This window comes from Argentina silus (genome assembly GCF_951799395.1).
Source record: "Argentina silus genome assembly, chromosome: 1".
NCBI lineage: Eukaryota > Metazoa > Chordata > Actinopteri > Argentiniformes > Argentinidae > Argentina > Argentina silus.
Window position 1 is genome coordinate 8,178,801 of NC_139655.1, and position 12,857 is coordinate 8,191,657.

At 46.9% G+C, this 12,857-nt stretch overlaps 1 protein-coding gene across 1 annotated transcript in view; it reads left to right on the plus strand.

Moving 5' to 3' along the window:
- The window catches only part of svila (supervillin a), a gene marked incomplete at its 5' end in the record, with an annotated part of 43,045 nt that overhangs the window by 10,630 nt on the left and 19,558 nt on the right, over window positions 1–12,857 (plus strand). The window contains 10 exons of the mRNA XM_083683544.1: window positions 434–517; window positions 2,502–3,413; window positions 3,977–4,150; window positions 5,002–5,036; window positions 5,834–5,895; window positions 6,198–6,334; window positions 7,046–7,141; window positions 7,884–8,166; window positions 10,755–11,331; window positions 12,299–12,524. Of these exons, the coding sequence (XP_083539670.1) occupies window positions 434–517; window positions 2,502–3,413; window positions 3,977–4,150; window positions 5,002–5,036; window positions 5,834–5,895; window positions 6,198–6,334; window positions 7,046–7,141; window positions 7,884–8,166; window positions 10,755–11,331; window positions 12,299–12,524 (2,586 nt within the window). The remainder of the gene's footprint in view (window positions 1–433; window positions 518–2,501; window positions 3,414–3,976; window positions 4,151–5,001; window positions 5,037–5,833; window positions 5,896–6,197; window positions 6,335–7,045; window positions 7,142–7,883; window positions 8,167–10,754; window positions 11,332–12,298; window positions 12,525–12,857) is intronic.

Sequence of the window (12,857 nt, forward strand, 5' to 3'; positions counted from 1 at the left end):
TGACAGGACAGCAGAGTGGGATTTAGTCTCAGCTGTATTCAGGAAAAGATGGTGCATGTGCATAGGCTGTAGTTATACAATACATTCAGTTGAGGCCCATTTTTCTGTATAGATACAGTATTGTATGTGCAATACATGGATGGAGGTCATATTTTCATTTTCTGCCATTTTTTCATTTCAATGAACATTCCACGGGAGATTTATTGTTTCATATTTCATCATTTGTGACATCTCTCCAAATACCAGAATACTTGTAGTTCCCATCAGGGAATGGAGTATCCATTGAAGTATGAGGCAGAGGTTTGCTGATGTGGATGACTCTGGTCAAACTCAATGTAAATTCAATGGTGTGTGTGTGTGTGTGAGCTACATGTGAATGCTCGGACTAGCCACTCACTCACTCACCCAGTGTCTCACTGCATTTCCTGTGCAGCCTGGAGGTGAAACCAACCAGCGATTGGTTTCTCCAGACCGATTCGGAAGGCGACACCCATTCCCTTATCAACTGGCCCTCCAGGTACCCCCTCTCTGGGGCGCGTGGTTGTGTCTGACCCCCCCCCCCCCCGCCATCTGGGCAATCTCTAACACCAGGGCTGGATCTCAATACTTCAAATTAGCCTCCTACTCTATGTTGCGCTCTCTCTCATTCAACTGCTCACTGATGATTTGAGGACTGGACAGGTAAAAACAATGTGATGGCTGCTTTCCTCATCTGGTTGTCCACCACCACCCTATTGTTTTGAACCTATTCACCTTTTCAATGCTTTTAGATCAAATAACCATATGAGATGGAAGGAAGGCAAGAAAGGTAAGGAAGTCACTTTGAGTATTTGAGATCCACCCTATATCAGGCCTTCTAATGTATCCCATCATGCCATAGTCACATCAGACCCCAACACCCATTTATAGTTGACGCAACAGTAACCCAAGCCCCTTCACAGATAATGGGTGGTGTTGTGTCATTTTTGTGTGAAATACTTTCCTCATGTAATGTTTACTAATGATTATCATCAAGGATCCCAAACTTTTTGAGTTATATTTTATTTATTTATTCTTTTATATTTTCAATTATCTCATTGACTCAGTGTTACTTACAGTAAGTGCTCTTCTGTGCCACATTCTTTCTCTCTGTATTTTCCTCTCTTTCTCTGCTGACGAGGGAGGGAGAGGGAGAGAGAGACTTCCTGTGGGAGAGAAACCCTTAGTCACAGCTCACCCCCCCCCTCTCAACCTTGACTCAGCAGATAGCTCCTCTCCCCCAGGCCTACAGTGCATGCATGCAGGGAATCATGAAATTAGAACAGGAATTATGCTGCTGATGTTTGCTTCATTTTCACCCCAAATAATTGCACCCATGGATTACCAATTATATCCATTTCAAACATAATACAATACGCCGAGGCATCTGTGTTTAGATCAAAGTAACTCTGTGGTGGTGTACAGGGCTGTCCAGGGTATATTATACAGTCCATTTGTGACCCTTTAAACCTAGCCTTTTATCAGTTTCCAAGGGGGCCAAGAGGGTTACCAGTATGGTCCTGCGTCGTCTGTAGTTCATCAAATAGAACTGTGGGCTCAACAGAATGAAGAACAGCTGACTTCACTGGATATAGTCTTAAAGGAATGTGTCACTCACAAATGACCTTAATATGAGTAGAAAAGCAGACATGGGAAGTTAACCATCCATAGCGAGGGCAACGTGCATGAGTTGAGTTGATCTCACAGGCTACTGTAGTAGTCCAGGTTGTGGCTGAGGCTAGCCTGTATCTGCCCACCTGGGTGACTCAGCGGTGGAGGGCTATTATGGGATGCCTTGATTAGTGCAGACAGGTGAGGAGAGAAAAAGGTTTTTCCTGTTTTTACCATTATGAAGAGTTCAGTGATGGTCATTGTAAAGTCCATTTTTAAATGCACAGTACCCTCAGCAAGGTTTTTTTTACTAACCTATTCAGAAAAAATAAGTACATTACAATAACAGAGGTCTTGTAAAAAGATACTGTAAAGCTGGTGGTTTCAGACCATCTGCTAGTGCCCTGGGGGATTAGATTAACCTATAGTGTTGCGCTTTACAGTAACTGTCCCAGGAATACCCCATCCTCACAAACGGGTATTAGACAAGAGCTAGTGTTAGCATCGCCGCCGTCTAGCGACAGCTGCTAGCTAGCATGCTGTCAACCCCCACCATCATCAAGCATGCAGTCTGCAGACCAATCCCCATGTTTGTTTAGTTTTGTAACTGTTTCTCATGTGTTTCTCATTTGTATCGTAGTTGGAAGGATGAACATTTTGGCATTAAATTAATCTTGACTTGTTTTCTCTAGGGATATCTGTGATGACATTTTGACTGTTTCTAAATGGAGCCAAACTGTAATATGATGGAGGAGTGTTGGGGAATGTTTGTGGTTGAGGGGAGGTGTTCATTCACTATTTCTCTCTGCTCTCTGTGTGTGTTGAGCTTCAGTCCTGAAGCACGTTGTTAACCCCTCTCTTTCTCCCTGAAGAATCAGAGTTAGGGAGAGGCTGGCCAGGGAAGAGGGCCGACAGAGGAGCCCAGAGCTGGGTAACGTTCCTGAGGCTCTCATGTACAGGAGGCACCTCCAGCCATCCACACGCCCCACAGCCTTTCACCATGACCCCCTGGTCCCGGGCTACACCAACTCTCCAGGCCCCAAGCCGGCTTACTCCCATCCCCAGCCACAGCTGACCCGGCCTGGGCTGACTGAGGGGCCTGAGGGGGGCAGCTACCCCAGCTATCTGTCCATGGCTACTGGCCCAAACCCCAGAGCCCAGCCTGAGGAAGAGGAGGAAGGAGAGCCTGCTCCAGGACGGGAGGGCAGGCAGGAGGTGAGGACGGAGGGACTGCTGAAGAGCAGGAAGGCTGTGCTGCCCTCGGAGATCCGCCGCAGGGAGAAGAGCAGTGAGGACCCACGGAGGGGCAGGAGCGAGGAGGCGCAGGGCGGATCCAGGGCACGAAGCCTGTGTGTTGGGAGGGAGGCAGAACCTGAGGATCCCAGAGGGTTTGGAGCAGCAGGGAGAACCAGGATGAGGTGGGAGGAGGACCCAGAACCTCCCAGACCTACAGAGCATGTGTCCCGTCTGCAGGCAGCTGAGGCTAGAGCCAGAGAGGGCCATCAGAGGAGTGACAATGCCATCTACACCCACGTCCACAACAGGGGGGACACCGTGGCCACAGACATCTCCAGCAGGGCCCTCAGCCACTCCATATCAGATGCAGGGACCCCTCGAGGCTCTATCCAGAGGATCCAGGACCCAGGGTCTGTCAGAGAGGCAGGCTTCCAGACCACTGAGGGGGGGGTCAGTAACGGAGAGAGCCCCGAGGACACCAGGATCTCTGTGGCCCGGCTCCGTCACTCCTACCTAGAGAATGCCACGGCTACCCGCAAGCCTGAGCTGTAGGTTGTACAGTACAGAGCACTGCATCCTGGGATTGCCGCTGCCCGCTGGCCTCTCTGGAACTCACCGCTGCCTAACACCACCAATGCCTGAGAATAATCTGTGTGATTATTTGCATGGTTTCTATTAACGTGTAGAAACACTTATCTAATAACCAGTAGAAGTAGAGCAAACATGGTGCGGGGTCTGGGTGGCTGTTGCTGGGCTTAGCTCTGGTGCTACTGATGGACAGTACGTTGTGGGGAGTGTGTGTGTATGTGTTCTAAACCTTCTTTGAGTGCGGGTCAGAGAGTGTGTGTCTCACACAACGTAGTGGCTAATCTATCAAGGAGTGTGGCCAATGGTCAGCATGAGTTTGGCCTCAACCACACCTCCAATTTAAAAACCAGGGGTTGGATTGCTGTGGGGAAAACAAATTACAAGCACGCCTCTGTTTTTAAATGATTCCATCTCTCGCTGCTCTTTTCTTTTTTTTTCTCTCACCATGCTATTTTTCTCTTTCCTCTCTTGGCTCATGGCCCCCTCTGTCTCTCCCCCTCTATTCTCTCGGGTGGTTCCAAAGGGACACAGAGGTAGAGTGGGCACCCGTGGGTGCTGAGGTACCCTGGAGGGGGGAGAGGGACAGAGACAGGGGACGCAGGCCCAGGCACTACATCTCCCCCGGGGAGAGTAGAAAGACCTCAGAGAGGTTTAGGACCCAGCCCATCACCTCCGCAGAGCGCCAGGAGTCTGATAGGTACTCTACAGCAGGCCGCATGCATGTACTGTGTGTGTGCTAAAAGATTCCGATTCAGACAACTTTATTGTTACACTCTTGGGCAATTTGTTTGGCACCTCTATGAAGTACATTGCACGTAACGGATACAGTATGAGAGTAGGTAGAGGGCTGGAATGCATGTGGTATCTAGCAAATTACAGGCGTGAGAAGTTTGCGTCTCTCCAAAAAAGGGGGAGACATTAAAGAAGAAGTGGACTCTCCACCTTGTTATTTGAGACTTATGACAGTTCTTCTAGCCTATGGATAGACACACAAAAACACGTTGGCATGCTTTCAGCATGGTGTAAGCATGTGTCTGTTCACACATCACATGCAATATACAGTGTACAAACTCACAAACTCCTATACCTAAGATAAGCCTACATGGAACCTGTATGCTCATTCCCACTGGGCATCAGCGGTACAGTAGCCTGCCTGCAGAGAGGAAAGATTAAAGCCCAAAGGTCTTCTGACTGAGTGGATCCTGGCAGTGTTTGTCCCATGTGACCAGCGCTTGGAGAATGAATCGGCCATTGTCTTTGTTTACTCTCCATGGCCAGGAAACTTCTCTAATTCTGTAGATTTGGGCAAATCTGCTAGACTCTTGATTTCCATGTAATTTCGTAACGACACCCCACTACATTACTCCTGAGAAAACTGTTGCTTTCTTTTTTTCAATCTCTCTCTCAAACCGGCTCTCTATGTAGCAGTACTCACCATAGCATTTCTCTACCATTGATTTCTTACATAATTTCATCATGTGCTGTATTAACTGCCTGTGAATATACAGTAGCTGATGCTTGATTCGTTTTTCTTTGTCCTTTCTGAAGGTCTTGTTTGAGCCCAGAGCTTCCCAGCACTGAAGGTAAGTTCCTATTAAACTTAACTCAACTGTGGTAAGGGAAAACGATTAACTTACTTACTTTGAAAAATGAAAGTACATGTCATCGAAAAAAACCCATTTTATATGTTTACGTGTCGTAAATGTTTCAGAATTAAAGCCCACTTTCTTAACGAGAATAGGCATAGAGGGGCAAGCAAAATGACGAAAACTCTTCATTAACGGTCTGATTTTAAAGAGAAAGAAAAACATTTTAACTGGGTTTTATAGAGTCATTATTGGTGCTCACAGTAGCATAACAGCCCAGCGGTTCTACTGAGCGCAGGAAGATCCATCTGGTTCCTATAATCAGACATTTGCTCAGGACTGGTTTATACTCAGCAGAATTAGAGGGCGCAAAGCAGAGCGGCGTCAGTCAAAGGGAATGGTTGGAAGGTGATGTCATGTGTCCTGCAGTGCTCTCCTTCCCTGTGCCTCTCACACCTGTCTAGCTCTGCAGTCACTCATGTTGACTATAGGTTTGTTTTTATTCTGTACACATCACAGTTGGTGATGGAAGTGGTGGAGATGATGATGATGATAGACTTAAGTAGCTTTTATACAAGAACACCTTTGCCCAAAGTGTTCCACAGCACTAGTGCGAGGATGTCGCCATGTGTTTATCGCTAGGAATTGTAAGTGTATTGGTTTCTTTTAGGTTTCTGGCCCTTATTTAGCCTCTTAATTACACACTGTTTTGGAGAGGATATTATAGAGTTTTCCTTTTGATATTCATCTTGCTCTCTTCTCTCTCTCCCTCCCTCTCTCTTTCTCTTGGATAGATGGGGAGAAAGTGGATGAAAGGGCCAAGTTAAGCGTGGCAGCCAAGCGCTCTCTCTTTCGGGTATGAAGCTTCTCTGCTGTTTCCACTGACCTCTGTATTGAATCCTGCCCCGCTCTGCCTGGGGGGTAGACGGAGTGGGCAAGTTCCTCTCAACCCCCCTTCACACACACACACACACACACACACACACACAGACACACACACAGACCCTAACCCTAATCCAGAGTGTAATAACTACGGCTCTGGCTAACTCAACCGTTAAACAATCCATCTGATGCACTGAAACTAGGAGGTTGAACTGGCGTTCATTTTAAGACACAAAAGACCTATTTTCTTCTCTTCGTCCTGTTGCACCCCTCCAGGAGTTAGAGAGGAGCACAGCTGGGGGTGCCCCCAAACCCCGCACCCTCAACGCGGCTGTAGACAGGCGACTGAGACGCACCCAGGACCGCTCTCGCACCCAACCCATCACCACAGAGGAGGTGGTCATCGCCGCCACGTAAGTCAAGAGGGACATTGGGGTTTTGAACCCAAAACTCATTCTGACGTCATTCTCCATTTTGACATCAGTGTAATTTAGACCAGAAAGTGGAAATGGGCTCTGGCATACCTAGACCTACGTTAAAGAATTAGTAACAACAATTTTTACGTAAGTCTCACCTTTTTGCTTTGTGGTCTGGCTGGGTCTCAGAGGTGACTCAATGGATCCCTTTTTCAGTTGAATCTGAGCTCATTTAGTTCAGATGCAAACACATTTTGACATTGCCTCTCATATATTGCTCTCACATTCTTAGCTTTAATAGAGGTGGATATTTGATGCACATATTTACTGTGTTTATCCAAAGCTTCACTTCCAGTTATGTAAGGTAATGTGTTTTTATGGAGATGTGATTTGCCTGGTTTCAATCAGGAGGTAAATACAGAGGATGAGGAATTTTAGCTTGTGACATGTTGCCCTTTAGCAGTCACATGGTTTCTTTGACTCTCAAGGGGTCTGACACCGGTCTGTACTATACCCAGAAACACATGTGCACACGAAGTAACTAATGGAGCCTATATACTCTTTTTTACACTGCTCTTCGCTTCTGTACATTTTTCTATTTCAGCCAACTTAAAAAAATGACCTGGGTCTCTCCTTCTCTTTCATCTTTTTGTTTCTGTGTCACTTGTCTCTGTGACTCTGTCCCTGTCCTCTGACTGTGCTGTAAAGTGTCCCCGCTCCCTCATCACAAACAGTGACAGTGCACACCACGGTAGCGCGCTTCCCTAGCCCCACCCTAGTCAACAGCACTGTCACGCCCTTCAGGTACACGGCACATGCCTGTGCATGAGCAGGCCTATCACAGACAACTACGGTGGCCTACCGGGGGTCATCCTGCCCTGGGCACTAACACAATAACAGCTACATGGAATGCATGGTTGTTCACTGGCGCTCCTAACTTTAGTAGTAAGGAATGTTACTGTCAACTGACGAGCAATTGCTCCAAAAACAGTTTGTGTGTTTGATGATTATATGAAATTAACCTGTGTGGAAATCATATCCGTAAACCTTTGCTAGATTTTTTTTAAAGTTCAGTCATAGTCTTTGGATGTTTGGCGCCCTCTTGTGTTTTTGAGGAAACTTGACCACAGAGGAAGTTTTTTAAATGAGATGTGCAGAGCATAAGAGTTAACTTGTATATCTGTGATCTCTTAAAAGTTCCTCAGAAGTAAGTATGCCTATGATGATTATGGCAGCATTGTTTTTTATGCAAGATGTCACATTTTCTCTCTCCTGTATGTTCTGTTTGGATTGGGCATGGCGCAACCTGCATGTTAGTAATCTGTAAATATTCTTCATATTTTTCACATAGCACAGAAAAGGCCAATGTGATATGTGCCCACACTGTGCACTGTTCTGTACACACTGTTTATCTGAAGCATGCCACTAGCCTGCATGTGCTGCTACCTCCATGTTTATCAGCTCTTCTTGCTCTCCCATTTTCCCCACCCTCCCTCCCTCCCTCCCTCCCTCCCTCCCTCTGTGTGGGTGTCATTCCTCCTCCCAGCCTGCAGGCGTCCTCGCAGCAGAGAGCTGCGACCCAGGAGCAGGCACGACAGGCACGACAGGCCATGGATGTCCAGGAGGCACAGCGCTCCAAGCAGACCTCAGCAGAGGAGGGGCACGATGAGCCAGATCTCTCGACCCTCAGCCTGGCTGAGAAGATGGCCTTGTTCAACCGGCTGGCCCAGCCTGCCAGCAGGGTGACCCGTACCCGGGGCGACACTCGCCACCGCAGGAACAACTCCCGCTACCAGACCCAACCTATCACCCTGGGAGACATGGAGCAGGTAGGAGGAGTTAGATCTGTGTGTATGTGATTCTTAATGTAATCATGTAGGTCTATCTCTCCTGGATGTTTGTTTGTATCCATTCACATTGATGCTGTCATGTCTGTGTCCCTGCCCCCCAGCCATCAGAGGATTCAAGGGGCAAATACATGCCTCCATTCTTCAGCAGCTTAAAGGTGTAACCTTTCTGATCACTGATCGGCTTTTCCTACTCTAGATTATTTGCAGTAAGAGTGTGTGTGTTTGTGTGTGTGTGTGTGTTTCTGGTACAGGAGTCCTCAGACACAGAACCCTGTGATGAACAGGAGCTGTGTGACAGGCTGGTAGAGCTCCTACAGAGCCAGTGTGACACCACACAAGTAAGGCTCTCCCCCATTACGGCTCGCCAGTGAACCTGCGCCTACCTGCCATACAATGGAGGCTGATGCAACTAAGGCTATGCTTGGCATTGGCCACGTGCTTCCTGTTGAGTGTTGAGCAGTACAAAACCTGCTGCATTATCTGTGCAAGCATCCCAGTATAATATCATATATTGTTTTAAGCCAGGCAGTATAATTTGATGTTCCTCATTGGCCAGAGATGTCAATGAAGGGATTGTGTGATGATGTGCGGATGCTGAACATATTTATGTGAGCTGCACTTTGCCATGAAAGACCCATCTGTGGAGGAGGAGAGGAGAACAAAAGGGTTTCAATTCCTCGTTATTTGCTGAATGGACTTAGTTCAGTTATCTGTCGTTGGTTCATCTCAACGGTCACTGTTTTAGAATGGGGATGGCTGTTAGAAAGCAGAGTGAATACGCTCTGTGGTTGGAGTCAATACTATACAGTTACAGTAGCTATTAATTGTATTATCTCCTGAATGGTGTCTGTGAAGGAGTGGCCTTTCACCAAGACATTCACCAATTTATTTTATTTATGTAATGTATTTAAACTGTAAAGAGCAAGTGTTTTTTGTGTTTCATATACCATTTACAAACCTTTCAGTTACATAGTACTTATTCTACTATCTTCATCTCACTGCAGTCAAATGTTAATTGTCTTGTTTCCCATTGGCTAACATAGATTGGTGGCTAACTGACACAGGGTTTTAATTGAAGTAATCAGGGCATCTGCCATTGTAAATGGGTGTGTCAATTCTGTTCGTCATTAGAATGTATTTTACCAAGGTGAGCCACAGGGTTTTAGCTGCCATTGTTGTGTTGTTTTTACTTGCGCTCTATGTTTGCAGTTTTAAAATAAATCATTGTCATAAGCCTTTTAAGTGGTTGGGCCTCGGCCAGCTCTTCCAGTGTCACTGAACCTTATGTCTACAGAGCAGCATGTTCAGTGAGGGGACATGGTTATTATATTATATGAGTATTTTAGATCCTTCTACTGTAGGTCAGATGTATGTACGTAGTGTGGGAAGTATTTTCGTGCAACTTTTGTGAAACTGATTAGCTGTCTGCGTTTGATAAAGGAGGGGGCAAAGAGTCTACTAAATCTGACTTCTGTCATGTCCTAAACACACTCATCTCTTGAACAGAGTACAGTGTTGTGATCTCATTGAGTAGACATCCCTGGGAGGGGGTTGTTTTGTTTCTTTTCTTTTTATGTGCACCATAAAAGTGATATATTTCTGTCCTTCCACTTAGAACTTGAGCAATGCCTTGAACTTGATGCAGTCATATGGAATGTATCATACTGAGTCACATATTTATCATAACACAACTCACATGTAGGACCTTTTATAGAAAAAAGATGTCACCACAAAGATGTAAGATATAAAATATTTAAAGTAACTATTGGCTATTTGAGATTTAGAGACGTTGTGAGTTGGGAGCCATGGTGTTTTGGAGGCAAATATAGAATGAGGTCTTGCGCGAGGTCTGAGAAAAATATCTCAGACTTTTCTTAATGTACTTTATAATGGTGCTGGTCCTCAATTCTATATAGACCATTATAGTGATGGTAAGAGCCAGAGGTCATAAAATAAAATGAGACGTACTCCAGAATAGGTTGAAGTTATTTCTTTTGATTTAATCATAAAACACAAACAGAAAGCAAGCCAGTACTCGACGTTTCGGCTAGTTGTCTTTTTCAAGAGCATGTTTTGGAGTTAAAAAATATGAATCTATAGAGGATCATTAGTGTCTTCTCTGCCTGAAAAGACATAATTAGCATTATTGTCATCAGAGCATGATGCTATGAGGAGTGTGTGGGTGAACTCGAGGCTACCCTTCAAGGACTGTTGGCTGCAGCTGGGACTCATTGTGTTCTGTGGTTGTCTGCGGTTGGCAGGGGGGCATGATGGGCATGGCTTTGTGACATGGGCTGTGATTGGTCAGCCAGACAAGCCGCCTTTGATCCACAGGAAGTGCAGTGAGTCAGCCTGTGATTACTCAGCGTGATTCGCTCCTATTGTGTCTGTGAGCCTCCCTCTTACTGGACGCCTCTTCTCTGTAAGACCAGCTTCCCGTCCATTGACCCCATTCTCTCTCTCTCTCTCTCTCCTCCACCACGCTTCTCTCTCTCTCCTCTCCACTCTTCTCTCTCTCTCTCCCTCCCTGTCACTTCCCTTGCTTATTCTTCTATCCCTTCATCCAGTTGCAGAATGGAGCAGGGGCTAAGTTTGGCCAGCTCTCCTCTTCAGCACTCTTATCAGGAGGCACAGTCTCTACAGACCACGCAGGAGACATCCATCTGACCAGGGCTGGAAGCCCCGCTGAGGCCACCCCCGCGCCCCCGGGCCCTGGGTACTACAAGAGGGCCTTATCCCGGCACCACAGCCCCCTCAGCCAGACCACCGACAACACACCCTGGAGGTCTGAGACATGCTCCCAGGCCTCTCTGGACCACCACCAACACCAGAAGCAGCAGGGCCAGGCTAACCCCGTCGTACCCCAGGGAGAAGAGGGTGGTCTGGGGGGAGGGAAGAGGAAGCTGCCCTCCCCTGAGGGAGCTGTCAGACAGGCCCCCCTGCCCCATCCCCAGGCGGAGAAGGACTGGGAGGAGGAGCAGCACGTGGCCAGGTGGGGGGATGAGGGGGAGACCCGTGAAGTGCAGTGGTCAGAGAGCAGGAGCCTCCAAGACAGGCAGGAGCAGAGGGGCTATCTGAGGCAGAGCCCATCCTCACATGACCTCCACCAGCCTGACTGCCAGAGGTCAAAGGGCATCAGTGCAGGTAAGAGGAGCCTTGAGGGGATTTAGGCTGAGAGGACAGGGTGGGATGTGGCTTTCTTTTTTTGTTGCCTTTCACTCTTTTGTCGTCTTTCTGTTTGTCATGTTTTTTTTTAAATCCTTGCCTCCCCCCCTTCCTCAATCTCTATCTCTCTCTCCCTTCTCCCCCTCTCATGAGTAATCGTCATTGTGCTTGAATGCTCTCAAAGCCAGAGAGATTGTTCTGAATTTATTGCGAACCATCAGACGGATTACATTAGCTCAGTCCAATAGCCTGTGTTTTTCCCTTTGGCTAGAAGTATGAAACCAGTACACTGCTCACAGGCAAACGTCAGCCTAGCCAGTATAAAATAATTGACAGGATTAGTACAGTCAACTGTGTTGATAAGCTGCAAGTGTATGGTACAGTATCAGAGAGCCTGTGCTGTATCTCTCATAAATACGTGCTTCCTGTTGTGTCGGTGTGAACAGTGTTCACACTCAGACTGTGGTTTTCAGGCTTTCCCCTCATTTGACTTTGCAGACGTTAGCTCTTCCCCTGTTTTGGTTTGTCAGTCTGTATCAGTGTTCAACATGTCCCCGAGCACACCAGGAGAAATATGTCACCAGACAGACAGACGGAGGGAGACAGGACTAGTGGTGGTCAGAGTGCCTGGAGGGCAGAGACACACAGAGATACTGTCGAGAGATAGATAGAGGAACATTGCTGGTAGTGGACAGTGTTAAGGACTGGCGTCTACAAAGCAAGTTTCACTGTTCAGACAACTTACAGTAAGAGCAGAAACGAAGCGGAGGGTTTTTCGAGGTGTGTGTGTGTGTGAACACTTCTTGTCAGCTGTTAGTGGTTATTGACTGCATTGGGGCTCTCCTAACGTTTTTCTGTGTGTGCGTGCGTGTGCTTGCGACTGTGTGTGTGTGTGTGTGTGTGTGTGTGTGTGTGTGTGTGTGTGTGTGTGTGTGTGTGTGCACAGTGCTGCAGGAGCCCAGCGTGGTGTCGTTGAGAGAAGCGGCTTCATCACCCCCCTTGTCCTCACTGTGGAGTGTATCTCAAGCGCCACACACACTGCAGCCGCAGGAGCTGGGAACAGCGGACACACACCCAGACGGCAGCGGACACACACACAGCCTTGTCCAGCCAGAGTACCAAGACGAGCTCACAGAGGAAATGTCAGCCAGACAGATGTCTATCAAAGAGAGGTGAGCCTCTTTTTTCTATTTTCATACCCAGATGTTTCTATTTTCATCAGAACCCAGATTGGTAGTATTGTGTGTACTGTTACACTCATTCTGAAACTAAGTTGTGTGAATGGGCGGTGTAGTATTTGTGAGTACAGTGCTTTGTGTGCTTGATTCGATCATAAATAATGTGCACATTTGATATTAATCTATCAATCTATTGTTTGAATAGTTGGATATTGGTCATTGATTGATGCAACAACTTGGTGTCCTTAACCTCATGGATGGATTTGTTATCTTCAGTGCAAAATGTATTAATTCTTAATTAATCTTTGCTTTAGCTAATGTAAGCAG